Source organism: Epinephelus lanceolatus, chromosome 4 (genome assembly GCF_041903045.1).
Source record: "Epinephelus lanceolatus isolate andai-2023 chromosome 4, ASM4190304v1, whole genome shotgun sequence".
Taxonomy (NCBI): domain Eukaryota; kingdom Metazoa; phylum Chordata; class Actinopteri; order Perciformes; family Serranidae; genus Epinephelus; species Epinephelus lanceolatus.
Window position 1 is genome coordinate 42,969,630 of NC_135737.1, and position 16,948 is coordinate 42,986,577.

General features: G+C 42.5%; 1 protein-coding gene across 4 annotated transcripts in view; it reads right to left on the reverse strand.

Annotated features, from left to right (window-relative positions):
* Positions 1 to 13,331, reverse strand: part of pax3b (paired box 3b) — a 34,142-nt gene extending 20,811 nt beyond the window's left edge. For 2 of the 4 annotated variants that reach the window (XM_033632053.2, XM_033632054.2), the window contains exons 1-4: positions 12,683 to 13,331; positions 11,868 to 12,103; positions 11,604 to 11,661; positions 10,971 to 11,114 (exon numbers count right to left, since the gene is read on the reverse strand). In XM_033632053.2, the coding sequence (XP_033487944.2) occupies positions 10,971 to 11,114; positions 11,604 to 11,661; positions 11,868 to 12,103; positions 12,683 to 12,767 (523 nt within the window). In that variant the 5' untranslated portion in view covers positions 12,768 to 13,331. Of the gene's footprint in view, positions 1 to 10,970; positions 11,115 to 11,531; positions 11,662 to 11,867; positions 12,104 to 12,682 lie in introns of all 4 variants that reach the window. The other 2 variants (XM_033632050.2, XM_033632052.2) reach the window with 1 other exon arrangement.
* Between the last annotated feature and the right edge of the window lie 3,617 nt (positions 13,332 to 16,948).

A 16,948-nucleotide genomic window follows, 5' to 3' on the forward strand; every position in this document is an offset into this window, starting at 1 on the left:
ATTGTTTCTTATCTGTGAAATAAAAGTAAATAAAAGCTTTGTTTCCACTGAGGGAAATGGTTTCAGCTCACAAACATAGACAGGAGGTCTGCATCGCTACGATGTGTAGCATCAATTTGACGCAGAAGTATAAATCCCGTTAAACCTTTGGATGCATGCCTATATGCATAAGATATCGATATCGCTCTCTGTTAAAAGTCACTTTTACTGTAGCTTTCAGGTGGTAAATGCAACTCGGTGAATAACATTGTTTTTGACAATATAACATTTTTTGCAACTGCAATATTATGATGTATATATTATTTTTATGTATATATGCAATATATACAGTAACTTGCTGGATATTTTGTGTTAGTGTGTGTGTTAAGGACAATGCAAAGCTTGGATCGCTGTGAAAACAAAAACCTAAAAGAGGTTTGTTCCACTGCTGCACACATGCCTGCTTAAGCAACACCCACATGCCTAAAATTCTAAAATATAATGTAATGCAAATTAAAGTGGCAGGTGATGGAGATTCATGGGGTGACACATGGGTTGCAGAGGGGTGTTATGGTGGCAAAGTTGTGCCAAGACGGAGGGCAGCCGCCCAATCACCCCTGAAGCTTACTACTCCCCACAGCTTGGCTGAGGAGTTCATAAACACACACACACACACACACACACACACACAAAGACTGCAGCACTCCAAGCACATGACCTTGTACACATGTCCACAGCGCTGGGCTTCCCCTGATTCTACATGCATTTTAAGGCTACGTTAACTGAGCTTGTCAGCCCTGAGGCGTCTCCACTTTAGCGTCCATTAGCAGCGCTCCCCCTGCTCACATGCCTGTAAGTGTGGTCAACACACACACAATACTCTCCAAATTGATCTCTGCGATGATGAAACATAATGCCAAATCAGCATCAGGACACATATTACCTCGAGACAAAGAGGAGGAGATTGAAGAGTAGAAGAGCCTGAAACCTTTCCCCTGCTCCCCCGGATCTTTTCCAACCTTGTAAACCTGTGGTTTCAGAGTGCCCCGTTTGCCGTCATCGCCTCGCTATCCCTAAGATCTGATCACATCGATTTGGCACCGTCAAATAGCCTTGGCCAATCAAATTATCCACTCTAACCGTCATATCGCTGCCTGCCTGTATACATATGCTATATCTTAAAATGCTGTATTTATAGCCCCTGTAAACACTTGACTTCTCTCTGTATACTTTTGCTCCACCTCAGCTTAAAGGAGCTGGGGGGTGCAGACGTGGTACCGGCTCTTGTCAGTTCATCGAAATATGAGAAAATATGAGCCTTAAAAGGGTAAAATTATCTGAGCAGGAGAGGGCCTGGAAAAGCAGCAGCCTCGGCGAGATCGCCCGGGAGCTAAGGAGCATTAAGCCACAAAATAAGAGAGAAGCAGTTGGAAGGGGGTGGGTGGAAGGGGTTAGAGGAGAAAAGAAAACTGTTTAATTTAACCAAACTGAAGCCCTGAGAGGCACACAGTGCATGGGACTCCAAGCCAAAACAACCTCTCCGGAGCCAAGAAAGCCCAAAATGGATCCCACCGTGCAACGCCATCCCAGAGAAGAGAAAAACAAGGGGAGAGGAAGGAGGAGAATGGAGGGTTTAGCTGAAACAGACTGTTGGAAAGACTTCGGCATTGCTGTTTTCATAGGAGGTGGGGGGGAGTCGAATGGGGACACAAAGGCTTAAAAATGTCCACAGCGACATGAGACAGTACGCTCTGAGCACGCTTGCATGCGTGCGTGAGAGACAGATAGAGAGGCAGTGAAAGGGGATGTGTCAAAGTTGGATTTTGGAGACTTGGGGGAATTGACTGACCATATGTGGACTATTTACACCCCTCTTCGGACATCCCAGTAACTCTTCTGGGGCTTTGGTTAATACTGAGGGTAAATTGAGCCTCTGACACGTCGCCCCCCTTCTCTCCACCTACCCCTCTCAGAAAAAAAACACAAAACAAAAGGCAGAGGAGACAAACGCAGCATTTATTTGGGCGGGCCGACCATGCTGCTCCTATTCAGGAGCCGGGGGACTAAGTGACTGGCCGACTGCATTAAACAGTATATAGAAGTCAAGACAGGCAGATGCTGGGCCGGATAATGGCTTTACTGACAGCTTATGGACCCATCTGTGACTCTTTCTGCTGGGTTAAGAAAAAGATTGTGTGTGTGAGTGTGTGTGTGTGGGAGGCGGGGTTGGAGGGCGAACTCACTTGACTTGCTAAGGAGGAGTCTCAACCTTCACAGCTGCCCTGTAAATGAGAGTGTGCCGGAGCTGTGTGTGTGTGTTTTGGGTTTTTCAGCATGAGATTGTGATTATACACGAAAAAATGACACGAGAAAACCGTCACGGCCTCGTTACGCAGCAAAAAAAATGACACGACAGAGGGCACGGAGGAGTCTGAGGCTGTCAACGAAGAGTTATGGGAGTTGTCGAGAATGTAGGGGGTGAATCAGGAAGTGGTTACCTGTCATTTGTAGCTAAATGTGTTTCTAACCCTGTTTCCTGTGCAGCGCTGGGGGAGAGCGACCCTCCGTGGCCCTGTGACCCTGCGGCTCTTGTCTGTCTTTTAACTCGCAGCTCCAGTCAGTGGGGCACTTGTTGAAATCCGGCAAGGTGAGCTGTTAACAGGTTAACTGTCATTTTCATTTTTTAAAGTTGACAGGGAGGATGTTTGACAGTTTCAGCTGTCTTAATCCTGCTGCCGCTACGGACTACAGCAGATTACAACAGAGTTTTCAAGAGAGTGTACGGCATCATCAACGCAAAAGCAAAAGCAGTCCCATTGGCCGCATCCAGCAAAAATAATTAGAGGCAGACTTAACTGTCTCTAAGAGGCTGTGGCATGCTCTTTTTTGAAGCTAAAGGTAAGGTAGTGGTATCTTACGAAACTAGACAACCTAAGGCATCCACTTGCACCTACCATGTTGTCATAGCTTGTCAGGAAAGGAACTAAATAACCCTCCAAAGTTAGGCTACGGTTTGGCGAGGGAACAACTGGAATGGTCATTTTTAAAGAGATCCATTGAACTCTTACCTTTAGATATCTGAATAAAAATGGATTTTCTTGGTGCCCATGAGTCTTCTCTAAACTTGAAGTTGTTCCCTGTAATTTTTGTCCTTGCAATCAATGTGGCCTGCTCTTTCAAATTAAAGTTGTGTTTTTGTCTTTTTAAGGAAAAGGACAGCCAGCCTATTTGAGGAACAATCGGTCGCCTGACATTTTGTGGAACTCAAAATGCAAACTGGACCAGTATTAGTTTAGCACATCAGATTATTAGTGATAGTAAAGGCAGATTTATGGTTAAGAGAGCAACACTTTTGAAGAGTGTTGCTGTTACTGTTTAATGGCACTTGGCGGGGGAAACACAGCAGGACAACAACTTAAGTTAAGGGTGCAACTTTCATCTGGGAGGCTGGTGTTCACTTCCTGTAAGATTTCCTAGACCCAACTACATGCCTGTGTTTGCTAAATGTAACCATGTGTGTTTGTTGTTGAAGGAAAATAAAGGCAGTTCACAGTGTTGTACTGACGTCGTGCATTTATTTTGAAAGAGACTGCATGTAAACTGTACATTTCCTGTGAAAATGGAAGTGTATTTTGAAATCAGACAATGCATGTAACAGGCAAAGGGAAACATGGCGTCCCAGGACATCAACATCCAAAGCACATACGTTGCACATCATATGACGACGTGGAAAGCCCACGACCAAATGACAATATGTGATGAGCAATGCTGCTCAAGAGTAAAGTACAAAACCAAACTATATCAGTATGTGATTTCTTGACTCCTCACCATATCGAAATAAATAGAAATATTCCTTAATTTCACATGTGGCGTTTGGTTTTGGTGTGCCACCCTAACATTTTCAGTGGCCCCATTTGGCTGCCCATATGAAAAAATTTCTGGGCCCACCACTGCTTTCTTCTTAATATCGTCGTCGTAGAGAAGTGAAGAGTAAGATCCAAAATCTAGTGAGACATTCAGAATAGCAGTAATGTCCTATATAATGCTGCATTCATGTTACATGAGTGAGGGCAGATCGTACTTCTTACCTCAACTTTCAGATGGTAAATATTACTAAGGAACTCCTGGTTTGGCAGCGAGTCCCTACTTATATGTGGAAATACCTTTAATCAAGCTCTACAGAGTCACACATTCATCCAAAGAGCTTGAACAAAATAGATAACTGTAGCTCACGCTGTACAGCTCAAGGACAAACTCATATCTATCAAATACAATTCTGTGTCTGCTTGATGCCGTTACGTGTGCACATTACAAAAGATATTCCCACATGGCCCGACTACATAAACACACATTTTAAGCCTCTTTCCTGACGCAACACAAAAGCTTCTGGGCTAATTAGTTAACAAAGCTCTGAATGAAAGTCAGGCTTCATCAGTCAGGTGATTGACAGCTGCCTGTCCCCCGTCAGCAGCATAGATGCAGCGTTTACTGGCCTTTGGCTGGCCTCTGCAAACTTTGACACCCAACCCTAACCCCGATACACTCACACATGCACATAGACACGCATGTTAAAAACGACCGTGCTCGGAAACCCACAGACAGATGCATGAGAGGAAAACGCTCGCACTCAACATTCTTCCTTACTTTCTCAGAAACACGCACAAACACACTCATGCACATTAAAAAACAACCTCTCTCCCCCTTTCCCCCCAGCTGTTGTGCCTATAGTGCATACTCGCAGCAGATAAAGAGGGGCCTTATTCTAAGGCGAGCCATTCTACTTGACCTTCGCTGGGCCTTTTCACTCTTTCACTCCCTTCAAACCGTCTTTGGGGCTCGCTCACTCGCAGCTCAATGTGGCTAGTCCATCACGGGTGAAGGCTGAGGCGCTACAGCGGGTCTTGAAGGGGGAATACCCCAAATACCCCTTCCCCCCCTGCACACTGGCACATACACACACACGCACAAACCCCCTCCCTCTCAGAAATCACCCTGACTTCAAAGTTGGTGTGCATTCATTAATTGCCCTTTGAATTGATATCAGAGGGTCACAATAAGAGTGTGAAAGGAAAAAGAGGCTTTAATGAAGCATAGAGCAGCCATTCATTTGCAGATAACTATGTTTTCATGCTTGAATAGTCATCATGCATGGGCTTATTAGAAAAAACTCACGAGAGAGGGAGGAGCGCGAGATGAGGAGCGAGGGGACACAGAGACACAGAGAGCCCCGGGGTAGAGGAGAGTGATTTGGTGCTCGCCACTTGGCCCTCGTGCCCCTCTTTGCCCTCGTGCCCAGGGACTCACTGAGTGACACATTCATTCTTTCAGCAGACAGACAGAGCCCTCTTCACCAGACACTTGGCTCAGGCCAGTTATAGCCAATAGCTATTATAAGATCCATCGGGAGCTTATTGGTTCTGTCAGATTTGATGAGGCAGCAGCTGGCAGCTTGTTAGGGCAACAACTCTGTTATTTTCATCATCAATCAATCTGCTGGTTGCTTTCTTGATATTTCGATCAACCCTTTGGTCTAAGAAGTGAAAGGAAATGTGAATTCAAACTCCAGAGTGTCCGTCTGTCTTGTTTTGTCCGATCACAGTCCAAAACCCAAAGATATTACACATTAAAGCACCAAATCTGCACATTTGAGAAGCTAAAAACAAACATTTTGGGGCATTTTTGCTCAAAAATAACTTCAATCGATGAATATATCACCCAAATACTTGGCTATAAACTGACTAATCATTTCAGCTTTACAATTTACATCAAAATTAAATAATTTAAATGGTTAATTCTGTGTTTTCTGTTATAATTGCTGACTTTGCTGACTACAGTTTTGTATTTCAGAGCCTCGTAAGCAAGAAAACGAGGCCGAACAATTGAGCTCATTGTGGGCAACTGGAATATAAAAAGTTACTTCCACATATTCTCATTTTGGAAAAGCTTTATCAGTGAACACTTTGCAGTCTGAGTGCTTAAAGTTCTTCAGATACCAGCTGATGTGCAGAAGTTAATGCAAAAGTCTCTGCAAACGCCATCATCACACACTCAACACACTGCACCGTCTGGCCTCTGCTCCCTCGCTCCGTCCTATCACTCCTCTTCCCTCTGCCCTCTCTTCCCTCTCCTCTGCTCTGGCACCGGTCCAGTGTGTGCCCACATATTACATTTGCAGCACGCCATCCTTCACCTCGAGTGGCAGAGGAACCCAAGTTCTTCATTCACTCGCATTATTTACACAAACAAAGTCCCACTCCGTTTCTGTGACAAAGCCAGCTAAATCTTTATGGCTCTTTCATGTATTGTCTGCTCACGGTTCCCTTTTGTCCCCCAGCCATTGGCCTGGGCCCTGGATACAATGAGCCCGGGGGAATGGAGGCAGATTGAAGGAATGCGCCTCAATAAACCTAATTATGACATGATGACTGCGCTCACCATGGTAGAGGTTTTTCAAAGATCCCGGGCTTATTCAATTAGCCCTTTCCAGGATCCCCTTTCACCAAATAAAGTTATCCCTTTGACTGTTTGCATTGCAGAGTGGAATGTGTGTGTATGTGTGTGTGTATGCACAGCGTTGTGTGTGTATGTGTGTATGTGCGCACACATGGCCAGCCTAAATGGAAATGTATCGGCCCTCAACAAGGCTCCTCTGTATTATCTGGCTAATTTCACCTAACTAAGTACGGACTCTAAAAGATACACTGTGAAAATGTGCAGCAGGAGGAGGGAGGAGGAGGAGGCGGGGACACCGTGACTGTTTTAATCATTAACTTTGTCTCCAGGGTTAATTACTATGATGCTGGGAGTTTGGTGCAGCCCAGCAACAGGCCTGAGGGCCAGCGTCACTGCCAGATATATAAATATTTTACAGAACATGGAGAGAAGGAGGAGGAGAGTTTTGAGCATGAATGTCTTTGTTTTTTAACTTTCCTTATTGCACGGGAATGTAGAGAAAATGTGATTTAACTTTCATCTGTGTGTCACAAGATTGAATTTTAATTTTTACCCTTCAATGTTGAATTGATTAAGCAACTAGGTGTGTATATGTCTTTTTAAAATAGCTCATTTTTGACAATATAAAAGTGAAACTTAATGCTCAATGCAAACATTTAACAAAGTCAGAAAAGTGGGCAACAGGTATTTGAAAAACAGGGCTACAAGTTTGGGTTTGCATATTGTAATAATCATTTTTATACAAGGGCTTTGGTTTCATTTCAATATTTTGGGGGACACATGAAGCTGGGGGTCCTCCACTAGAAAACTTTGAGTGTCAGACACTTAATTTTCTGCATTCTAGTGAATTTTCATGCACCAATTTGTGGCTGAGATGTCTTTAATTTTGTCAAAATAAAAGTCCTGTACTACTTTCATGTTTTTATTGCAGAGGACAAATGCACATATTCTAATTATTGTCATAACATCCCCCTCAAAATCTAGTATACATCATTTTTTATACATTATTATAAGATATAAAATGCACTGCTGTTATATTAAGATAGTTTGGTGTCATTTCATTTTCTAATAATAGGTGTCAACTCAAGATATTTGCATTGAAAATGTACAACAAATATGTGTTGTTCTGAGGCAGAAAGCTCCACAAACAAACAGAAAAAGTTGGCGGTGAAATTAACAAATTAAAAGTATTTAAATAAGAATTAATCAGATTTAGGCGCTGAAATCCATTTCCATGCGGCATTTTGGAAGAAGCAACCAAATGTGTTTGCAATCAAACCGCGAAAGCTTAATAAAGAACTTAATTAGAAACTTTACAGAAGTGGACTGACTCTCCTTTGTGCGCTCCGGAGGATGGAGCCCAGATACGAGACGAGCTGTGCGCCGCAGGCTGAGAGAGAGACACACAGAGAAAGGAGAAGGAAACAGAGGGAGAGGGGCGGTGTTGCGCTCCAGATGAAAGTGGGATGAAATAAAAGAGTCGATTTAATCTGCTTGAAGAGATTTGGGGAGCAAGTGGTGGAGAAGGAGGAGGAGGAGGAGGAGGAGGTGGAGTGTTGGGGGTGAAGTTTTCGGAGCTGTGCGCAGCGCAGGACGGGTGGCCGGGGCCCCTATTGTGAAGCTGCGCTCCGGGCCAGACCGGGGCTCTCCGGGGAGAACATTGGTCCCCATTCACCGAAACCACTCTTTAATACACTCCCTCCGTCATTAAATGTGACATAGCACAATATCGACATCATTTAGAGGACATTATTAATGTTCGAGGGGGCAAGGCCGGGACTCATCAAAGAATCAATAATGGATCATGAGTTACAGGCTGGAGACGGCTCGGTATTATTAGCTCCATCCTCCAGAGGCGGAGAAGGCCACTTTGTTGAGCTGGTCAGTTACAGTCTGAATATTATGACAAACAGCAATTAGGCTGCATCAAAAGCTGCTGACGTTTTAAAGCGTTGACATTTAAATGCAACAAGAAAGTTATTCAAAGTTTGCTGACGTCAGAAAAACAGAATTACAGCTTGTGTACTGGCTTGTCAATTTTCTATTTTCCCTTCCTGTCAAATGTGTGCGCGCCTTTGTGTGCGCAGCACACATTTTGTTACTTTGAAAATAGCGCAATTTAAATCAAGTGTTCAGTGCGTATTTGTCCGCGCACACGTCTGTAACCACGCAGGTTTTTTGGGGGGGCGCGCACGCATCCTTGAGCAATACGTGAGAGGATTTCAGAGGCCTCAATTGTCATTCTGAATGGCAGCGGGCTTCTTTAGGCGACCCCGAAAGGAAACATTTTGTAGGTGAAAACGGCCATTTTCTCTGGCTAAACCGTGCCGGAGCGCTCCCTGAATAATTCATCCTTCATTGCGGCCTCATAGTGTGTTTTGTCGGGGCTTTTCTGTGGAGGAGCTTTTTCTCTCTGACTGAATTATAAACAGGTTGCCTTCTCCTTCTTCTCCTTCTCCTCCTTCTTCTTCTCCTTCTTCTTTAGCCGCGGCCAAAGCTGTTTCCAAGCTGGCCTTTTGTCCGCGCGCAGCCCAAGCGTGAGCCCCAAATAGACTCTCGCGCCTTTGTCTCCCAAGTTCATCCTTGAGCGTCCCGTTGTGCGCGCGAGGCGTGTCTTTGTGAGGAGCTGGAAACCGTTGAACAAATGTTTGATCAACTCATCTGGGGGACATTTTGTCTCCTCAGACTCGAGTCCTTTATCTCTCCTCCACTGTTTTATACTGATGCGGGGATGGAGAGGGTGCGCGCGGGGAAATAGAGGGCTGCATGTTGACATGTCACTGCGTAAATTGGTTTTAAAATTGGGAAAATAGTTACAGGAAACAACGTATTTTATGTGCATCTAATCTCTGGTGCTTGGTGGCACATTATTAAGTGACCAAGTGTTTAAAGATGAAATATTTAGTCAACATTTCCAAACTTCTCCAACAATACCAGGAGCTCTAAAGTCAGTCTGAGGCTGAATTATCACCTCTTTCATCACCTGCACTGTTTTTCTCCGGAATTATGCCCCATTTCAATTTCGCTGCCTCGCGCCCACCCCACTGAAAAGTGTAATTAACTTTTCCAGAGCGCAAAAAAAACATTTAAACCGACTCCATCCAGTGAGGATGACAAGCACATCGTCATTTCTACAAAGAAACCAAATTAAACGTGACGAATTTCCACTCCCAAGGCAAGAAAAGTAAAGTAATGGCACTGCGAAGAGGATAAATAGCGGAGCTGAAGAGCACTGAGCCCCAAACCGCTCTCAAATCTCCAATTAGGCCACTGTCTGTGGAACTATAATGACGGAAATGAAGAAAATATGCTTTATTCCTTGGCTTGCTGCACTTCCTATTACTTTAATTTCACCAAAAAGCTTGGCTTCGGCTTACACTGTAAATAGTCCATCGTTAAAGAGGTCTTTGTGAGCAGGAAGGGCATTTTTTCTTAATTAGGAATAAACTTTCTGATGAAATGAGACAAGTCCACTTTTTTCTCACGCAACAAATCACTGTTAAGAACTTAGATTTATTCGACCTTGTTTAAATCCACTATGAAGTGACTAAACAGCTTAAATTGCACTGAAAAAAATACATTATTTGCACTTCTTTAATTAAAAAAAATATAAGTTTTGTTAGACTGAATGGCGTGCGCAATGGTAACTTTTTACAGTGGACGCTGGCGTGTGAAACACTAATAAAAACTGATTTGTTGCATAAAATAATAGCCAAACTATAAACACACAGCGGGCCAAGAGAAATGTAAACTGTTTTCATAATTCATGAAGGTGTCACACTTAAATTTACCGAATTAATTTATACTGCATGTGGATTGCTTGTTTTTGTAATTTGTCTACAAGAATAAAACACCCTTAAAATATGTGCATCCTAATATGCAGAGTTACTGTAACACAGATGCATCCACACTGCTTATAAACCCAGCTGCACACACACACACACACACACAGAGGCTACACACACACACACACACACACACTGCACACTCTCCTTTCCCGCACAGAGCCATCACCTGCTGTTTGATTTACGGTATGGCCTCATGGGAAAAGCATTAGCCGCAGAGATATGGGCGATAAAGAATTCCTAACAAAGGACGACACACACTCTCCACCCCCATGCAACAACTTTACAGCATGCTCAAACTCCAGAGAGGCGAGTTATAACACCAAATAAAACCACTCTCCTTTACACTCTTTGCGCAGGAGCAATCAACAGGTTGAATATCACAGATTTCCTGAGCTGCAAAATTGGAATTTAATTCACTGGATTTTACCCCAATTAAATAATATACGCAGATAAACACTCTGCTAAGTTCTGATACTAACCAAATACAGCTTAAGCAAACAGTTTAGCAAGTATATAAATATAAATTATAAATAATAAAAATCCTCCCATATGGACTCACTGAGACGATATCTGATCAAACATGACTCCTAATGTGTGCGCGCGCACTGATATGACAAAGATAACTCCAGCTAAAGTGAACAGAGAACTTCTCTCTCCTTCTACATCAGCCACGATAAGCAGTTCACTCACATCTGTCTCCTAAGATGCCTTCGATGCTGTGTTTGGCCCTCCGGTCGCTCTCCTCCATCTCTTTCCTCTCGATCTCCTCCTCATCCTCCTCTTCGTCGCCTTTGCCCCCGAACTTACTCCGCATGGTGCGACTGATGGAGCTCACTGCAAAGGTTTGGCCAAAGGATGGAAATAAAAAATAAGTAATGCGTTTTAAAAATGGTATAAATTTTACTTGGCACTATGTTAGAATTAGACACAATATAGGACATTAATTTGGCCTTTAAGTTGTCAAAAGTCTCTTGAAATTAAAATAAATTAAAAAGAAAGTGCAGATTTGTTCAACTGGGAAAAGTTTTTTTTTAATTAATCTTAATAATTTAATAATTTTTTAAAATTAATTTTAGAGTAGGCTATATAATAAAACCGGTTCCAGTTGAAGCTAAAATGTATATAAGATAAAATAAAATATAAAATATTATAAAATAAAAATAAATAAATGTGAAGGAAAATAATGACAGTGAAAAAAATAAAAATAAAATAATAATAATTTGTAGATTAATTAATGTCTGGCCTTTTTACCTGAAGGCACGTTGTTGCGGTCACATATCCCATCCTTCAGTAATTTATCCCGAATCTCCCAGCTAAACATACCCGGGTTTTCCCGCTTGTATTCTTCTATTCTCTTCTCTACATCCGGCGTTGTCCCCTGCTTCAAAGGTCAGAAAAGTCGCAGTGTTTATTCACTTTGTTGTGGCCCTTGGGGCACAATGCATACATCGCCTTTATAAGCTTTAACTTAAAAAAACAAGACGTTATTATTATTTTGAATAAGCATTCAATGTGTGGATTTATGTCAAAATGATTTATATATTCTACAGTTACAGGAGTTTCTGAGCTGCTCTCTGTGGTCCATACCTTGGGTTTGCTGCCACCGATGGCCCCGGGTCTGATGGAGCCCGTCTCCTGGTACCGGCACAGGATTTTGGACACGCAGCCGTGGGAGACCCGCAGCTGTCGGGAGATGACACACGGCCTGATGCCGTGGTGGGCCATCTCCACGATTTTATGGCGGATGTGGTTGGGCAAAGGTCTGCCATTTATGAAAACTCCTCCGAGCTGGTTCACACGGCCTTGACCCAACGGGGTGGACACTACATGTGATCAGAACATGACAGGGATGTGTTATTAAAGTGATCCAGGCTGCGCAAAACCACGAGGAGAAGTCAGGGTTTAGCTGAGCCCAAAAGCACCTGAACACACCAGCAACAGGATATTACAGAATGAGGCAGCACTTTTATTTAATAGTTACAAAATCAGCTGACAGTGCACGTGAAAAATGCACTTTTACGCATGAACATATTAATTACAAATGTCTGCAAATATGCACATTATTTGTAAAAAAAAAAACAAACTATCATGTCATTTAATGCAGCCTGCAGATAGGTTTGCTAAAAAGTTTCTAAAATAAGATATTAACAGAAATAAAATGTAAAATATGGCACTAATGTAGCAATAAAAACATGGAATGCGTCAGTTTAGCTCCCAGCTGAATAAGATTTGATTCTGTAGAACTTTAAGGTGCTGTAACTGTGCAGAGTTTGTGTTTCCAAGCCGAGGTCTGGCACAAGACTGAGTGCGTAAAAGCAACTTTTGACTAACTAGCACTGAATCCACACATGATCCGTCAACATCCAGGGCTGTAACCTTCCTTTGGCAGTGTGATGCTTTACCTTCCAGTGGGAAGCCACTGCGGGGGTAGTTCTGAGCCAGCGTGGGTCGCATCATCCTGGGTATTGACCCCGCCAACGCAGTCATACCTCCAACACCCCAGTGACTCCAGATACCTCCTCCTGCAGGGGAAGGCTGCTGCTCAAACTCCGAGGTCGTCGCTGAAATCGCTTTTTTCGCTTGGTGAGGAAGTTCCCTGGAAGGTTAGCCTCGGCTAGGGTTAGCCTCACCCGGGCTGCAGCCAAGCACCAGTGTCCCGGGAGCCCCAAGCCTCTGAGGAGTCAAACGTGACGACAAAAAGAGAAGAAAACCTGATTCTTGGATGTAAATACGAGTCACTTTCTCAGCCTCCTCGGGTTATTCGCCAGTACTGGACCCTCTTGGGGATGCAGTTGCCAACGTGGTGAAGCTGGGACGCAAATATTGTTGTTGTTGTTGTTTGTTGACACCGGTACAAAGTGAGAGGAGACAGTCAAAAGTAGCGGAGCTCTTCTCTCTCCCCGTCAGCGCTCCCGGCTGGGATTGGCGGAGAGGGGACACACGGTACGCAGCGGAGCGCGAGGATTGGCTGAGGCTGGAAACTTTGGTCCTATCAGAGAGGCTGTCACAGAGCCTTTCGGACGGGACAGGGGCGTCGATTCACAAAAACTAATGCATGGAGTGTTTTGCAGAGACGAACACGTTGGTCCTGATGTGAGATTTTACCTGTAAATTACATAAAATAAAAAAGACTATTAAGTCAGATTAATAACAGATAATACAGGATGAAATTAAAATATATGAAGTCTTTTTGGCATGCACTAACAGAAACACAACAGTGTGATGCAACCCAATACAACAGACAATAAATACATTTCTATAACGTTTGCTTGTGATTTATTGCTTCTTTATAGATGTAAATGAGGTGGAGAAAATATTAGGAAACACTGTCAGTCATGCACAGCACAGCCTCAGAGTAATATGAGAAAATCAACACACATAAGAGTCTCAAAAAACTGCACATTTAAAATAACATAATATAACTATTAGGGTTATTTTGTTGCATTATATTTTGCTTCACTGACAACTGGCATCTCTCTATAAGTCACACATGATTTTGCACCAAAACTTTCAGTCATGTTTTCTCTATTAAATATTAATTCTTCATAATTTGTCACTTTATTTCACACACAGGTCATTGCACACATGCACACAGTCCAATGTTTCTAACATAACTTTCTTTTCAGCTGCGGTTTCTGTTGAATTTTGTTCCACTTCAGCTCCAAACTGTTTTTATAAAACCAAGACCAAAACTTGATTCTGGTCTTATTCAGCAACACAGCAGCCTAATGAGCAAAAACCCAAACGTGTGACTTTGGTTTTACGCATATTCGATGAAAAATAAAGTCCCTTAGATTCCTCTGTTGCTTATCGTGTCACCAATCTGTGCGTAAAATCACGTGAAACCCGTTTAATGCATGCCATCGCACACGACCCCTAATTTGTTTCCACCCCATGGCCTCACATATGACACAAATGGTGCTAAAGTGTGTGCACCTCAAGGAATTTATTGTGGTTTTTCAGACTGAGCACCAGCCAGCCGAGAACAGTCTGAAGGGGGACGCGCGCCACAGCAGGATACGACGCCAGGGCGGCCGTAAAGCCAGTCTAGCTCTGTGCCACTATGGAGAAGTGGGTGTATTTGCATCCCCAAATGTCTAATAATCGATAGTGTCACCTCCCCAACTAGAAAAAAAGAAAAGAGAAGTGAGGAGTTGTTTCTTTTAAAGCCATGGACCCTCTCTCCTTTAGTTCCTAATCAATCACTGGAGCAAAGGTTCCGCTCCTGAGCTCTGGGATCAGACAAAAGCGCGTTTTACTTCACTGTGTCATCTGAAGAAAGGCGAGTCCATCCTCAGTGTTTCAGCACCAACTTTGATCCTGTGCACGAAAAGAAGATTTTTGGATTCATTCAAATTAAAGAGTAATTTCTAATTTTTGATTTCGGACACTTAGAGACGCAGCTGGTCGAACATTGCGCACGTCGAACAGGTGGGGTTTAAACATCTATAGGCAATTGGTACATGTTTTTACCATCCAGGCCCACATGGGAAAATATTTCGTGCAGTTGGAAATATGTTTCACCGCCTGCAAGTGAAGCCCTGCACCCTTTGTGTGACTCGTGCAAAGCCAAATCTGCAAAGCGCCCCCAGCACCTGATCAGCCCTTTCATGCCTCACCCCACTCACCTAGGCTATACGGAGCAATAACGGGGCCCCCACGGGAGGGCCCGTGATGTCATTCACCTTAATTCATGCAGGGCAGAGACATCCCACAGGCTAAGTAGGTTTCAATTAACATTCGCCTCTTTTAGTTGCTTTGGAGTAAGAAAAGAAAACGCACTTCAAATGTTGACTTTGCTGTCAGAGACGCGCGTGAACAATGGGTGGACGCTGGGTTTAAAATAAGCAGGGCACACAGGGGGTCTTTCACCTGCTAAGGAGGGTGTCATTAAGTTGAGGCAGAGGAGTTATCGACATGAATGAGTCCTGAAGGTTGTCATAACATGGCTTCAAGGAGAGGGGAAATGTGGGGTTGTTTCTGACTGATGTGACATGTGTCATAAACCAGATGAGCTTCAATTATTGGCTTAATTATTATACTGCAGGTGATAATCAGGTGAGTGGAAGCTTTAATGGGCAGATACATGAATAGGCCTCTGTTAACACGCGCACCTTTATGTGGGTCAGTGTTCAGCAGTTTGAGTAACAGAATAAAAGATGAATTATCAGGCTGTGTGATGAAACTAAGATTTGTTTTCTATCTGACTTGTTTCCAAAGGAGAGAAACCATCAGTCTTTACGAGGACGAACGTGACGATTTGGGAGTGTCAGTGATCTTATTGAAACTGGATATTACTGCCAAGAAGGAGAAAAAAAAAGAGGGGCAAATGGAAAACAGAGAGAGGCATGATGCATACCTCGGCCCTTTCTTTAAAAGCGACACTCAATCTCCGTGTCCAATCCGTTACCGGGGGATGAAATTCAAAGTCAGAAATCTCGCTTGATGAGAAATAAATTAGTTGCATCGCATGCTCTGAGCGGAGCGCACTCACAAACACACACATTTGTCAAATCAATTAGATTCCATTGCAGCATATTACGGTAATATTTCCTACAGAGATAAAGGGGGATAAAAGAGGGCGAAATTAATTACGTAATTATTTTTATTATGACTCACAGGAAGTTAATAAAAATAAGAATTAAGAGTGAGCTATAAATTAGGCTATTGTTTTGATATTTTTGATATTATCTAATACACCAGTGACGTCATTGTGCTTAACATCTTGAAATAAGTATGTGGTGAAATCTGATATTATTTATTAGCCTGTCTAACATAAGTTGATATAACCAGGCGTGAAAGAAGTATCAAAATATTTTACTTAGGTAACAATACTACAATAAATTAAATAGATAAATATTTTTTCATGATTATTATTATGTTTTAAAACCCTCCATTACAATCCTGCATCGAAATAGTCTAAAGGAAAAGTGTAAATAAGAACATGGACATTAAAAATAAAAAAAAGAATAGCATGAATTAATGTAAAATAGCCCAATTCAAATAGTTATTTTATCAATATTATCACATTCATATATTATTATTATCATACACACACACACACACACACACACACATATATATATAAACATCATTACAGACTCATTAACTTGGCTATAAAGCTCATTTTAACAACTTTATATCCTGCTTTACTGTTTAATCTGTAACAATGCATAGTTTCTGAATTGATTATATGTTTTATGTGTAAAATTTTAATAGAAAAATCACTAACTACAGCAGTCAAATAAATATAGTGGAGTAAAAAGGAGGATATTTGCCTCTGAAGTGCAGTAAGTACCCTGTAAAGTCGCATAAAATGGAAGTGCTCAAATAAAGTACAAGTACCTAAGGCTACAGTAACACTCCTCCACTGTTTATATTCTTACAGATTAATATCGTTTATACTTTTTTAAATACTAAAATGTATTTATTATTCACTCAGAACTAAGATTTACTGTCTTTTGTGCACTTCAAATGCAGTTTTGTTGAGTGTGAACAAAAGTTGCAATGTTTTAAAGTAGAAAATGTCACAGTTAGTCGAGCTATGACATGCAATACAAAACAGAGGCTACACACGAGTCAGCAGCCCACAGGCTATATCTTGTTTTGCTATGTATTGTTGAATCCTCGCTGTTGTCCGACGACGTCACGCCCCGCAGCTAGCGCGA